The sequence below is a fragment of the Sabethes cyaneus genome, chromosome 1 (genome assembly GCF_943734655.1).
Source record: "Sabethes cyaneus chromosome 1, idSabCyanKW18_F2, whole genome shotgun sequence".
Taxonomy (NCBI): Eukaryota; Metazoa; Arthropoda; class Insecta; order Diptera; family Culicidae; genus Sabethes; species Sabethes cyaneus.
Genome location: NC_071353.1, coordinates 153,842,855 through 153,857,055, shown reverse-complemented (window position 1 = coordinate 153,857,055; position 14,201 = coordinate 153,842,855). Strand labels below are relative to the sequence as shown.

The 14,201-nt window shown below is 39.6% G+C and overlaps 2 protein-coding genes across 2 annotated transcripts; one reads left to right on the top strand and one right to left on the bottom strand.

The window, feature by feature from the left end:
* Positions 1–3,358: 3,358 nt before the first annotated feature.
* On the top strand, positions 3,359–4,175 carry LOC128745284 (39S ribosomal protein L40, mitochondrial). Its single transcript, XM_053842317.1, has 2 exons — positions 3,359–3,472; positions 3,533–4,175. Exons 1-2 carry the CDS (start codon positions 3,447–3,449, stop codon positions 4,128–4,130), a joined length of 624 nt encoding a protein of 207 aa, XP_053698292.1. The 5' UTR covers positions 3,359–3,446; the 3' UTR covers positions 4,131–4,175.
* Positions 4,176–4,201: 26 nt separating this feature from the next.
* Positions 4,202–6,478, bottom strand: LOC128732326 (U3 small nucleolar RNA-associated protein 25 homolog). Its single transcript, XM_053825571.1, has one exon. The coding sequence runs from the start codon at positions 6,476–6,478 to the stop codon at positions 4,202–4,204; it is 2,277 nt and encodes a 758-aa protein (XP_053681546.1).
* Positions 6,479–14,201: the final 7,723 nt, after the last annotated feature.

Here is a 14,201-nt window from a genome sequence, read left to right as displayed (position 1 = left end):
GGCTGTTTACGGGTTGGTTTAAGGCGATCAAAGCTGCATAAAGTAAGCACTTAAATGGTGTTTAAATAAGCGATGTTTAAGCTACTTTAAGTTTTTCAAACCAGTTCTCTCCCAAAAGCTCATAAACAAGCTTAATAGTGGATTTTTCTGCTAAACAATCTGCTTCTCAACAGCCATAAACATCAAACCGTTTTACGGCTGCTTAAAGGTGTTAAAATGTAGAGTGGAAGCTTTCATTAGGCTCACAGCTTTCAAACTACTTTAGGGCTGCTTAGAGGTGTTAAAGTGGCTTTACAAAATTCTACCAAGTTTTTTTTCGGCTCACAGCACACTTACTGTCAGATCATAGAATTTCGCAATTCGGCTGACAGCAAAAGCTTATCCGTTATCGACATTATCGACTGCTTCACGCTAGGCGGGCTAGGCTTCAGGTGTAAAGATATTCTCACTGTCTGTTCTGCAGATGCAAATGGGGCGGATCATACGGTGAGTGCTTATGAATCAAAAGATGGCGGGTTCAATTCCCGGAAAAAAGACATGCATTTTTAATTAGCTATAGCTTACTTATACGAATTAAAGTTATTCGAAATTAAAAATATCACGTTCGAAACATGTTTACAGCAAAATAAAAAAAGGCCGCGCTTCATTTTTTAAATTTAAAGATAGATTTTTTTTGGCTGCATAAAGGTTGATGAAGCATTGATTAAGCGACTGGAAAAACAGATTGCAAAACTATTTCTCGTTCTAAAAATAGAATTGACAGCATTGCGCAAATTGGCTATTTAAAAGCGCAAAAAAGTTTCTATTAAGCTTCATTGCAGCTTCGAAAGCAGCTATTAATTAGCCTGAAGCTTGATAAAATCACCAGATTTAGATGTTTAAGAGCTGAAAAAAGGTTTTTATTTCTAAACCTAAACCATAGATCAGCCACAGGTTGAATAAAATCAGCTATAAAAGCGTTTGATCAGCCTGAAATTGTTACTTGGGTATCGCCCGCTTAGAGGCGCTGCATAAAAAAAGTGATGAAAAGTAAAATCGCTGTCAAGCTCCATACATTTTTGAAAAAAACTGAAATAAAATGCAGTTTTTGATTAACCCTTTCAATTGTCAGGATTTTAGATAGCGAAATATTGGAAGAAATTTGTTTATCTACGTTAAGGTAAGTGAAAATATTCAAATTAATTAACTTTATGGCAGAAAAATGTTAATGTTTGATTTTGTACCGCATGAAACTAAAGTACATAGAGTCAGCTGTAAAGTTTACATATCCTGGATAGAGAATCACCAATTATTTTCAGTCTTCAGCGTTTTCCAATGTGTTTTCAAATGCTAACGGATTTATTTTCTTGATTAGCATCATCTGCGTCAAGAACCAAACATATAACCTATCACCCAGATAACACAAAATCGTAATAGAAAGTTCACATTAAATCGTTTTCATGTCAATTTCACATTGGAATTGTATAATGATTAGAGTATGTCAAATCGAAGTGAACAATAAGTTGTTTTGCAATCGTGCGTGTCTTCATATACAATTCATGACTGTGAATTATAAAGCAGGATAGACAATTGCAATATTTGATTATATCTATATCATATATTCAGGAGTATTTAGTTACGTGTTATAAAAACTGCGCAAAATAGAATTACAAATAGTTGTCAAAATTTTCGCACGTATATCGCCTCCACTTTGGTACATATATGCTCTTATATGGCGTGAAATATAACTTTTTCGTTCAGATATGATTGCGTATACCTCAGTTGCAATCGAGATATACAAACCAAATGGTTTACTGGGCAGTTCGTAACCATAAATACACTTGCGAAGCTCTAATAATCTCCCGAAGCAGAAACACTATATCAAATGAGAGGTAATGCTTTTTCTTACCTTTATTATCCATTTTCATCATTCCCACTGTTGGTAATTCAATAAAATATTACATTTAACGTCGAGTTCCATATAGGTGCCAGCAAGCATTTTGGGAATTGCACTTTTTTTTGTAGTTCCAATAATCACAACCAGGTAGCGAACGGTTGCTCTTAGTTTTGCTCGCCTCCTCTATCCTCTATCGCCTCCACTTTGGTACATATATGTTCTTATATGGCGTGAAATATAACTTTTTCGTTCACATATGATTCCGTATATCTCAGTTGCAATCGAGATATACAAACCAAATGGTTTACTGGGATAGCATAGCTACGTGTATACCCTAATGTTTGTTTTATGATTAAAATATAGAAATGCGATCATAAAAAAGCTGCGTATTATTGCGCTCTTCACACTCAATTGGACTGCACAGTTATTAAGTGCAACCTTCAAAACTATGATGAAAAGTGTGCTACTGATAATATCGCTACTGTGTTACCTGACTCACTGCGAAATGCGTTGTATTCGCGGTATCGTGTTGGTTCGAAAGGTTTCGAAAAATATCGCCCTTGTATCGAAAATATCGTTAATTTTGATCACTAAAAATAACGTACTTAAACGTTATATTTCATGTGCCAGTAGTACGCAATAATTGTATTGTGAAACTGAATTGTTATTTATGCAACTTTTTACAACTTAAATGCAATAACAAAAGCACAACTTACAAAAAATCGTTTGTTATCGATATTAACTGCATATGCGTTATAAACGAATAAAGCGCATTGTTACGTTTTATTTCAATAATACGCATATTCGCAGTGAGTCAGGTAAAACAGTAGTAATCTTATATCGATAATACCATCAAACTTTATCGTCATGGAAGAATATCAAAAATTGGAGGGTTTAAATTGAAATCTTCCTCTTGATTTGTTATTATTTTAACATTTTTGTTCTATTTCTTACGTATTTTTGCTTATATTGCCATATTATCGTTATTAACTATTAACGATAACGAAACTTTATCAATAATCGTTATAGATTTTGACCGACATTTCCCATCATTACAACTCTCCCATCTGAGCTGACATTTGATTTAGCAGTGGCGCCAGTACCAGTTGTAGGGAAAGCAAATAGTATTTAATTTTTCATATATTTCATATATGCTGCATATTTATTCAAGTTATGAATTATGCGTGGAATTATGTATTTAGAAACTATTTTTATATTATTCTTTGCGTCGATAACAACTCTACGTAAGCATTAGAATTTAAATAGAAATCAACCAAGATTCATGGTTTTTTCCCACGAAATTTTGGCAACTTTTCTCACCTACAAAATGTGTGACTGGACAAGTGTGTTCAAAATCCAACTTTCAATGCAAAGAGCAATAATTCGAGCAAAATGGTAAACCCCATCCGTCTGAAAGGTCGAAATATTTGACGTTTTCTTTGAATCGATCGATTCGAAACTCGAAACGTCGTTCAGCTCGTCGCTGCGGTGCAGTGCGTAGAATTATTTCGTAAACAAACTTTTGCAAAATAAAATCTTATCAACCTCCGTCGTTGCTGTATTATAGAAAATGTCTTTAATTAATGTAGTTCTAAGGTAATAAAATCAACAGTTTCCATTTGACTTGTTTTAAAATACCACGCACCGTTTATACAGATCCACCCTTCAACCGGCGATGCGCTCCGCCTTGGTCCGATCATTGCACACCGGAAGCACCCACTGTTTCCACTACACACCAGTACTGTGCGCAGAACCACTGAAGAAAAAGAAAAAAATCGATCCGCAGGTTCTGAAACAGCGCGAGGAACGTAAACGAAAGCGGCTGGAAAAAATGATCCGCCGGCTGGAGAAAAACGCCCGCCAGCTGAAACCGGTCGAGGAGCTGGAAGTGCCGATCGAACTGCTCGACGAACAGGACAAGCGAAAACGAACGGGCGGCCTGCAGGTCAGCGAGCAGGAACGCGAAAGCCGGATACTGTTGGAAAAGCAATGGGCCAAGTACAAGATGGAGGAAAAGCTAGCCTACTATCAGCTGATCGACCGAGTGCTGGCGGCACAAACCAAGGCACTAAACGAGCTGCGGCTGGAATCGGAAGCGCTCTACCAGCAGGCAATACAACCGGATCTGCAGCAAGACGGCGCCGGGGGTGGTTTGCTGCCATTGAAAACGGAAGGACCCGTCTCGACGCCCCCCGTCGCTGGTTACGAAATGCCCGACGGGGAGTATATTGATGTGTCGAAAAAGTGGGAGTGAGTTTCGGGGGGTGCAAAAAGGTGGTTAGTTTTCAATAAACAGAAGTATTTAGAAAAAGCTTTATTCGTTTGTTACTTTAGCGTGGTGAAGGTGTGTGCTGCTTTGGCACTCGCTGCCAGCTTGCTGGCTTGATCGGTACCGATAACTGACGCCAGTCGGAGCAGGTCGTACTTGGTGTAGAGTACGGTCACTGTCATTGAACTAGCATCGATTCCGTCCTTCCGGTTTTGATAATCGTTAGCCATTAGGTTGATCATTTCAGCGTAAAATGAAGGATAGGTTGGCAGCTGATAGAACACCAGATGGCGGATGCCCTTGATCCGGGGACGGCGGAAGAAGTGCGACCGCTCGGAGTACAGCATAAAATGGCTGCTACCGTGGAAGAACATGTCCCGAGCACGCGCGATTTTGGCATCCTTCGAGTACTCGCATATTTGCACGAAACTTAGTTCCTCCTTTTTGAAGTAGTTTCGCAATCGGACGTAGTCGAAGTAGGACGGAACGTACAACAAACAGCGGGCCATTGTGATTGAGCGGAGCTGCGGTAGCAAGACGCTTGTGAAGTGTAGAAACTTAGCATCAAATGATTGTTCCAATGATTTCACCTCAATACGGTGAAAGGTTTGTGGGACTTGCACGACTACATGTCGGATGGAGCCACCTTTGACCGGATTGGCAACCCGAACTTTTCCCCGATAGTTACAACATTTGTTGTTGAAGATGGATCGAAATTCTGGCAGATCGTGAGAAGCCAGTAAAACCGTTTGCCGATAGAAACGGGACCAGCCGTTAAGACACCAATAGCGGACGCGGGAAAAGTCTGTGTGCTCCGTACTTTGCGGCTGCAGGTGAAGGTGATCCATCAAATGGATCACGTGGTCCCAGTTTTGAGCCAGACAAACTTCCGCTTGATCCAAAATCAGCAGCTCAATCGAAGCGAGAAAGTCGTAATCTCGTTCCGACTCTCCTTCCGCGCCGATAGTCATGCGCAGGCCCAGTGGCGAAGCCACAATCAAATCCGAATTGTAGTATTTAGTGTACAGTTTCATCGAACTTTTACCGAACGAAATTCCGATACGAAAATTATCGTCCGTGTTGCCGGCGAACGTTCGCTCGTAATCTTCCGGCTTTGGATTGTGTTTCGGGAAGTAAAGTGTGTCTCCGCCGTATTCCGCCTGAAAGCGCTTGTAGTTGGTGACCGCTTTCGAATCATCGCCAGCGAATAATTGTTTCAGGGTTTCGATCACTTTCAAAGCTGCGCTTCGAAAAGGCACCACGATCAGCACTTTAGGACGAACCAAACCCTGATCGCGATATTCGGGAACAACCGTCTCCTTCTTCGGGGTACTTTTCTTCTTCTTCTTTTTGTGACTGGTGGCTTCTGCAAGTTTTAAATTATGGTGTAATATTTTTGAAGTTGCTTTCAGTATATGGTTCAAGGCATGCAGGCAGTAGACAAATCGAATTTCCTCTCCGTTGTCCAAACTTCTCGCCGGGTAGAACAAATCCTGATAGTTGTTCAGCACTGAGAAACATTCCGTCTGAAGATCGGTAAAAAACGAACCATCCTCCAACCGACGTTTAATCTTAGCCTTTATATACAGCTCTTTATCAAGATCCAACAGTTTAGGAACGCTTCCTTCGGAAGCGTACGTTTCATCATCCGCCAAAAGAGTGCTACCTCTGTTATCCCTTTTACCATCCTTTGGAATCTCCACCATCAGTTGTCCTAACTTTCGGAACTTGACGGTACTTTTTTGCACCACAACCGGCTCCGCAGAAAGGGACTCCAGCATCTGATTACTAATATTGTTGCTAACGTGAGCCAAATAAGGATCCCCTTCCGGTTCGGTTTGTTCCTCATCCGTTTCATGACCCAACTCAACTTCCCCATCCGAATCGGACGAGCCGTTCTCTCCACCACTGTCCACCTGCATTTCCTGTTCCTGTTCTTCCTCACTTTCGCTTTCACTTTCATCACTTTCGATCGCCTCCTCCCGCTTGGCGGTACCTTTACGACCGCCGTTCAGCGTCTTCATCAGTACCTCGAAATCGTCCTCACGTTCCTCGAGTTCGTCACCCGACGACAGAAGGCCATCATCCTGTTCAACAAGTTGCTCCTCAACGGATGGACCGTTCATTTTGGTCTTGTACTTGCGCTCCGCTTCCTGCTGCCGCTTCAGGGCCTCGTTTGCCTCCTTGCTGCGCTCGATGTGTTTTAGGTTTTTCTTGAAACGGGAAACTGGTGCCCGCTGGGCACGCTCCTTACGGCGTTGTTTTTTCATTGCCACCGAGAGAAACTGCTGGCCCCGGCGACGACCACCGGACGGTTTGTGCTTGTTGACCATTTTAGTTCACTTTATTTTAGATCACTTGCTTCGAAAAATATATAATTTTAAACTGATAATGATGGTGGTAACTTCACGTGCTAGCAGCAGAAGAAATAAATAAAAACAAGTTTTTAACTGACGTCTGGGTGTCTGACCCTGATCGCAGAGATGCCAGATTTTCCAAAAAAACGAGAACACTCGAAAAGGTACTGTTGAAATATTACGTAACACAGAAGGTGATGATGGGTAAAGCGGGGTACGCTGCTGAAAAGAAAACAGCTCAAGAAAAAATCTTACTATTGTGCTTCCCGAGAAAATATTTCGTTTTCCAGTTTAATATAGTTGTGCGCAAAGGTAAATCATATATTATAGGCGAATTCGAGCAAAACTAAGAGCAACCGTTCGCTACCTGGTTGTGATTATTGGAACTACATAAAAAGTGCAATTCCCAAAATGCTTGCTGGCACCTATATGGAACTCGACTTTAAATGTAATATTTTATTGAATTACCAACAGTGGGAATGGTGAAAATGGATAATAAAGGTAAGAAAAAGCATTACCTTTCATTTGATATATATTGTTTCTGCTTCGGGAGATTATTAGAGCTTCGCAAGTGTATTTATGGTTACGAACTGTTAGGTTATATGTTTGGTTCTTGGCGCAGATGATGCTAATCAAGAAAATAAATCCGTTAGCATTTGAAAACACATTGGAAAACGCTGAAGACTGAAAATAATTGGTGATTCTCTATCCAGGATATGTAAACTTTACAGCTGACTCTATGTACTTTTGTTTCATGCGGTACAAAATCAAACATTAACATTTTTCTGCCATAAAGTTAATTAATTCGAATATTTTCACTTGCCTTAACGTAAATAAACAAATTTCTTCCAATATTTCGCTATCTAAAATCCTGACAATTGAAAGGGTTAATCAAAAACTGCATTTTATTTCAGCTTTTTTCAAAAATGTATGGAGTTTGACAGCGATTTTACTTTTCATCACTTTTTTTATGCAGCGCCTCTAAGCGGGCGATAGCTTGTCAAAAACGCCTATTGACAGTGTAAGCACGTGTAAGTTTTTTATGTTTATGCTCTTATTCTTTGCTTAGATAACATTTGTTTTGTCCTATTACGTACAGACTTGCAAACAACACAGTTACAATGTCTTACGTTAACCGAAAATGATAAAATTTAAATGTTGATTGCGTTTGTAAAAAATTTGTCCATGTTTGAACGGGCAAACACGAAGCAAGCTACCCTAGCATTCAGCTGATGAGCGAGAGAGAAATATTGTTGTTTTTCTCATCACTCTTGCGTTGACAGTTTCTTACGAGATTTCGTAAGAGTGTAAAAGAGATACAGCAAAGTTTCGTTAATTGGTGGTTCGTTAATTGGGCGGTTCGTTAATTGGGCGTTCGCTAATTGGGCTATGTGACAACTTGAATGTCAAAATTGTATGGAATTTTCGAGTTTAGAAATTTCTAACAACTGTCAGTCGGCCCAATTAGCGAATCAGCTGGAGTGCAGTCGTGGCCCAATTAACGAATTCAGGCTGTACTTTGACTACGAGCAACCAGAACAGAGCTGCGCGCAACTGTTAGAGCAACCGTAACGGTGCGCTGCTAAACCCAATTTAGCAGCTCTCTGTCAACACTCTGTACCGTATACCGGTCGCTGCTAAACGCGCTGCTAAAATAGTAACCGGGCTTTCGGGAAGCAGCGCGTGCACAAATTTAGCAACCCGATAACAGCGCTGGAGAAGGCTGCTATCTCACCCAAAGAATTATCAAATGCGGATTATTATTGAAAATTGTGGATCAAATGAGAATTACTATTAAAAACTGCGGTTCGGGGTATATTGTTGTTGTTGTGAATGCAAGTATTGCTTTCGGATAGCAATCTGTTTGTCTGTCTGTCTGTACGAACCTTACAACTCAGAAACTACTGAACGGATCGGCGTGAAAATTAGCATGCATTTGTGGCCGGGAAAGGTTCTTATGATGGCTTGAGAAACCTCCCCCTGGAAGGAGGGGGGGAGGTCTCATGCAAATGAAACAGACATTTCTGCATAACTTGGGAACTGGTCAAGCAAATGGAACTAACTTTAGAATGTGGAAATTTTTGGAGCCAGTTTTTTTTCTATTATGGTTCGTGACCCCTCTCTCTTCTGGAAGGGGGGTGGGCTCTCGTACAAATAAAACATAAATTTCTGCATAACTTGAGAACTAATCAAGCAAATGAAACCAAATTTGGCATGTGGAGGTGTTTGAAGGCAAGAAATGCTTCTATGGTGGCTCGAGACCCCTCCCCCATCTGGAAGAGGGGGCTATCATAGAAATGAAACACATGGCGGCATCAAGAACGCCCTCATCACCACCAGGCACCAGTGACGAAACCCTTGGTAAAGTGCGCAGCGTTCGGAGGTAGTGGATTTCGGATGAAACGTAGAGGAAGAGCGAGCGTGAACTTGATCAGCTAAGATAGCTATTCATCAACGATACACCGAACTAGAAAGAGATGTTAACCGAGATTGTAGGTGAGTAGAGCCTGGACTAACTCTCTAGCCGAACAACGAGAAACCGCAACCGCCAATGGTGATATCCGTTTGTTGTACAAATCGCTCTACATTTGAAAACCCGAATTTTCAACCCAAACAATAAATCCGTACTACTGGCTGTATGCCTGCGAAACAAGGTGCGTCTCAGCGGAGACAACACAAAACCTGTAGTTGTTTATTAGTCGTTACCTACAATAAATCATTCAACGGCCGATAGCAACAAAAATTCGGAGAAATAGGGGGAAACGGATCGGACACACCATGAAGAAAGGAGTGAACGAAATCTGCAGAGAAGCACCTGACTGGAATGCGCAAGGACAGTGTAGAGGGTCGGTCGAGAGTGGAGATCTCTGATTTCATCCTTTTATTCTACCGGACCGGCGGACACGAAAACATAAGTAAGGTGACAATTTTTTCATTCCCAGTAGCCGCAATTAACGATCTGGGAGCTCGGGTATTTATCCTTTTTCCAGTAACCATCTGTTTGAGTTCGGCCGCTAAACGAAATAAACGTTGGCAGCTTGGTTGCCAGCTTCTCTACGTCCTTCACAATGCGCATGAATAATGCATGAGTCCGAAAGAGGTCGCGGAATTACTCGGCACTGTATGTAGAATTGTTCGAGAAGTAATCGTCCTTCAAACGCTCTGGTTCTTTTTGTGCCGACCGATCGATATTCGGCCGTCTTACAGTTCGTTCCTTCGCGTACGTACCATTTCCGTCGCTTCCATACCTGTTACTTGTGTCTGGAATAACATCCACCCATAATGAGGTGTCTAAATAGTCAATTATTTAAATTTATGATTAATTTTCATTGGTTTACAAATTGGTTCCAAGCAACTGTATGGTTTTTACCGGTACGGAATACGGCAACTAAAATAACAGCCGCGATAGCAACGACCGGTACGAAAACGAGTGACTAAAAATATAGCAGCGCTGTTCAAAGTCACCAGAGCAACTAAAATACTAGCGCACCGTTACGGATGCTCTTAGGCGCACAACTAAACCGACGAAAGAAAAATTTTAGATAATAATCGCAATATTTACCGAAGAAATTTTGACAACTCCAATATGAGCAACCACCTGTCATTTTTTCTTGTGGTAATAATTGCGCCGGATATTATTCCGTCCGGAAAAGTAAGGTTTTAATTCACTTGCGTGTAAAACTGCCCCATCTGGACGTGAAACAATATTTCTTATGAGGTGCGTACTGCTTAAGAAATCGTAAAAGAAATCGGTTTCTTGAGCATTTCTTGTCCTATCTTTTTACCCATTACTTTTCAGCAGCGTACCCCGCTTAAAGCTACAGACGGTAGATAATCTACAGACGCCTAGAGAAAAATTACCAATTCGGCAACACTCTTTTTGTTTATTTTATTCAAACAATTTTGGCTACCAGTACCAGTCAGAATTGGATCAATCTTCCTATAATCAGCAGTAAGTTGCGTGAATCGCGAGGTATGTTCCGTGAAACTTCGCGAATTACGACGCATATTTTGCAAATTGAACAAGCCAATTGATTTTTTTTAAAGCATTATGTGATATATTGAGGGTAACTAATTCATATATTGTTAGTAAATCAATAGTTTAAGTTTTAACATTTCAGGTATATTACAAAACTTAGTCTTCCCTGCCTATGCGAAACACAAGTTTGTTTACTTTGCTCATTTGGAGCCTCGATTTGACGGTTCGATTAGTGTTTTATCCCGATAAAAAATCCCCCCTACTTTTCCTCCGATTTAGTAGGTTCGCGTCGGCTGAATCGCCCGATTTTGGACCCGACGAATCGGTCGATTGTTGCAATGACGCTTATGGGAGTTTAACAGGGCGATCTACCGATTCGTCGGTATGTTTAATCGTTCGACTAAAACCGATTAAATTGGCTGTTTAGTCGGGTGATGAAATAGAGGTGCCTGATGGAACCAAATGAAATAGGTTGATTAATCGGGAGATAAAATTTGTCAATACTGACGAAATAGGTGGATTAATCGGTGTATGCAGTTAACTTGCCTACCAAAGCCGATCAGATCGGTGGAGGAATCAGAGGACGAAATATGTAAATTATACGAAATAGGTGGATTCATCGATGGAGAAAATTTTGTAACCTACGGAACCAGACGAAATAGGTCGATTATTCGGGACATAAAATTTATCAATACAGACAAAATAGGTGGATCAATTAGAGCATTAAATTGAACAGTCTTAAACTAAACCTAATTCTAATAATAATGCTCCTAATAATGCCCTGAAAGTGGCCATCTTCAACAACTCCTCTTGCCTCAGCAACAGAGATGCCCACCATGCGGGATCGCTCGACCAGTTCAAAAGCGACTTGCGACTTCTGAGAAATTGGCGACCAGCGGCCCAAGACCAAGTTGAACGGAGAAGACTACTTGAAATAGCACGAGCGACGCCGGCGCTATGACAACCTGTAACAATCAAAAGGTAATTAATTGGAATCGAAAAAAAAGCTGTTCGTTGAAGAAATTTCTCTCTTCGGAACATACACGAACACTTATATAGACTCCTATAGTTTCATTTCACTAACCTGCTTATCAATAATCAATTTCCTTCATCAAACCAATCGATCAATTTCCTCCGCCGAACCAATCCGTTTGCATCGTGACAAAGGAGATGAACTTGTCGCAGAACCTTTTCGATTCCATGCCTGATTGACGGCGACGCCGATCCGGACGGAGCTCCATTAAGGAAGATATCAACCGAGTCAAGAGCAGCTTATTACTAACAACTAACCTCTATCTCCGTTGTGCGGCTCCACAATCCGATAGGAAAAAATAGTCCCACAATAATTTTCAGTGCCAAATTCCAACTAAAATAGTGATAATAAGTTACAAATTCAATGCAGTTGTCTTTTTATGCAAAGGATACTTACCTAGCTATTCAAATAAAGAACAACTAAATTAGAAGTAAACTGGCCTTGTTTAAAATTCAATCGGATTAAGCTGTCAAAAGATCATTCTGTACAGAGTAAACCGGTCACCACCTGATTTAATCGTTACCCGACGGTAACAGATTAAATATACCAATGCGTCGGGTGCCGGAGACAACCACCCAACGCGATCCGACGAAGTCGGTTGATTAATGTGTTGATTTCTTTGGCATCATATTTCGTCGGTAGACGCGTAAAACAGCATCTGTCAAAATTTTCTATTGGGATGTCACGCTCTTTGCGCGTCTGTACTTTATCTACCGTCTGTAGGTAAAGCCTGCACCATAGATCATTTTGCGGTGACGTCATTTTGCCGTCAAATGACACCACTTGGTGGTTTGTTTACATGTTTTTTGTCACATCCAGCAGTTTCGATTTAAAATTTCGTGAAGGATTACTGCATCAGTTGCTTTAAAATGCATGTAAGGTGCTTTCTCTTAAATAAAAACTATAATTTTTTATCATTATCTACCGGACAAAGATAGAAAACTCTTTTTTTTTTTTTTTTTTTTTTTTTTTTTTATTGGGGCAAATATTCGATTACATAAAATACTTAAGAGTAACTATCCTATATCATATTGTGTGTTCAATCACAAGTGGTGACTTTTCAACACTATTAGAATTGCAATATATACTATTATTCTGATTTCTTATGATTTGTTACGACAATTAAGATTATTTAGCAGTAGGGATTACAACCTAAATGTAAGGGAAAAAAATATAAATCTTAACCTAATATCTAACCTAGCTAACTTATGATCTATAAAGAGACCTAATCATAGCAATAGAGGATTGCAACGATTTTTGACGGAAATTTGAAATAATTTTGTTCGACATAGTTTCTAGGGTTTCAACACCAGTAAGTCTATGTAATTCTAATGTACTAAACCAAGGAGGACGCTTCAAAATCATTTTCAAAATTTTATTTTGAATCCTCTGAAGACTCTTCTTCCTTGTAATACAACAACTTGACCAAATCGGAACGGCATATAACATCGCCGGTCTAAAAATTTGTTTGTAAATCAATAGTTTATTTTTCAGACAAAGTCTAGAATTTCTGTTAATAAGAGGATATAAACATTTCATATATTTATTACATTTTGCTTGAATACTTTCGATGTGGTCTTTAAAAGTAAGTTTTTTATCATAAATTAATCCCAAATATTTAACTTGGTCAGACCAACTCAAAGCAACTCCATTCATCTTGATAATGTGATTGCTATTTGGCTTAAGGGAAGAAGCTCTAGGCTTATGAGGAAAAATAATTAATTGAGTTTTACAAGCATTGGGAGAAATTTTCCACTTTTGCAAGTATTTGGAGAAAATATCCAAGCTTTTCTGCAGTCGACTACATATGACACGAAGACTTTTTCCTTTTACGGAAATGCTTGTATCGTCGCAGAATAACGACTTTGTGCAGCCAGCCGGTAATTCAGGAAGATCAGATGTGTATATGTTATACAGGATTGGGCCCAAGATCGAGCCTTGAGGCACACCTGCTTTAACAGGAAATTTATCAGATTTAGAATTCTGATAGACAACCTGTAAAAATCGATCAGTTAAATAATTTTGTAAAATTTTTACAATGTAAATTGGAAAGTTAAAATTTAGCAATTTCGTGATTAAACCTTTATGCCACACACTGTCGAATGCTTTTTCTATGTCTAGAAGAGCAACTCCAGTAGAATAGCCGTCGGCTTTATTAGCTCGTATCATATTAGTAACTCTGAGCAATTGATGAGTAGTGGAATGCCCATGTCGAAAACCAAATTGTTCATCTGCAAAAATGAAATGTTCAGTAATATGTGACATCATTCTGTTAAGAATTATTCTCTCAAATAATTTACTTATGGATGGAAGTAAACTAATTGGCCTATAGCTTGAAGCCTCCGCTGGATTTTTATCTGGTTTCAAAATAGGTGTAATCTTAGCAGTTTTCCATAAGTTAGGAAAATATGCTAATTTAAAACAGTTATTAAATATTTTAACCAAAAGTTGATAAGCGATTTCAGGGAGTTTTTTAATTAAAATGTAAAATATCCCATCGTCACCAGGAGCTTTCATATTCTTGAATTTCTTGATAATTGAACGAACCTCATCCAAGTCAGTTTCAAATACTTCATTAGGTGAGACGTTATAAGTAGAAATTTGATCATATTTTTGAGAGACATCGTTTTCAACTGAGCTCACCACGTTCAAATTTAAATTATGAACATTTTCAAACTGCTGAGCAA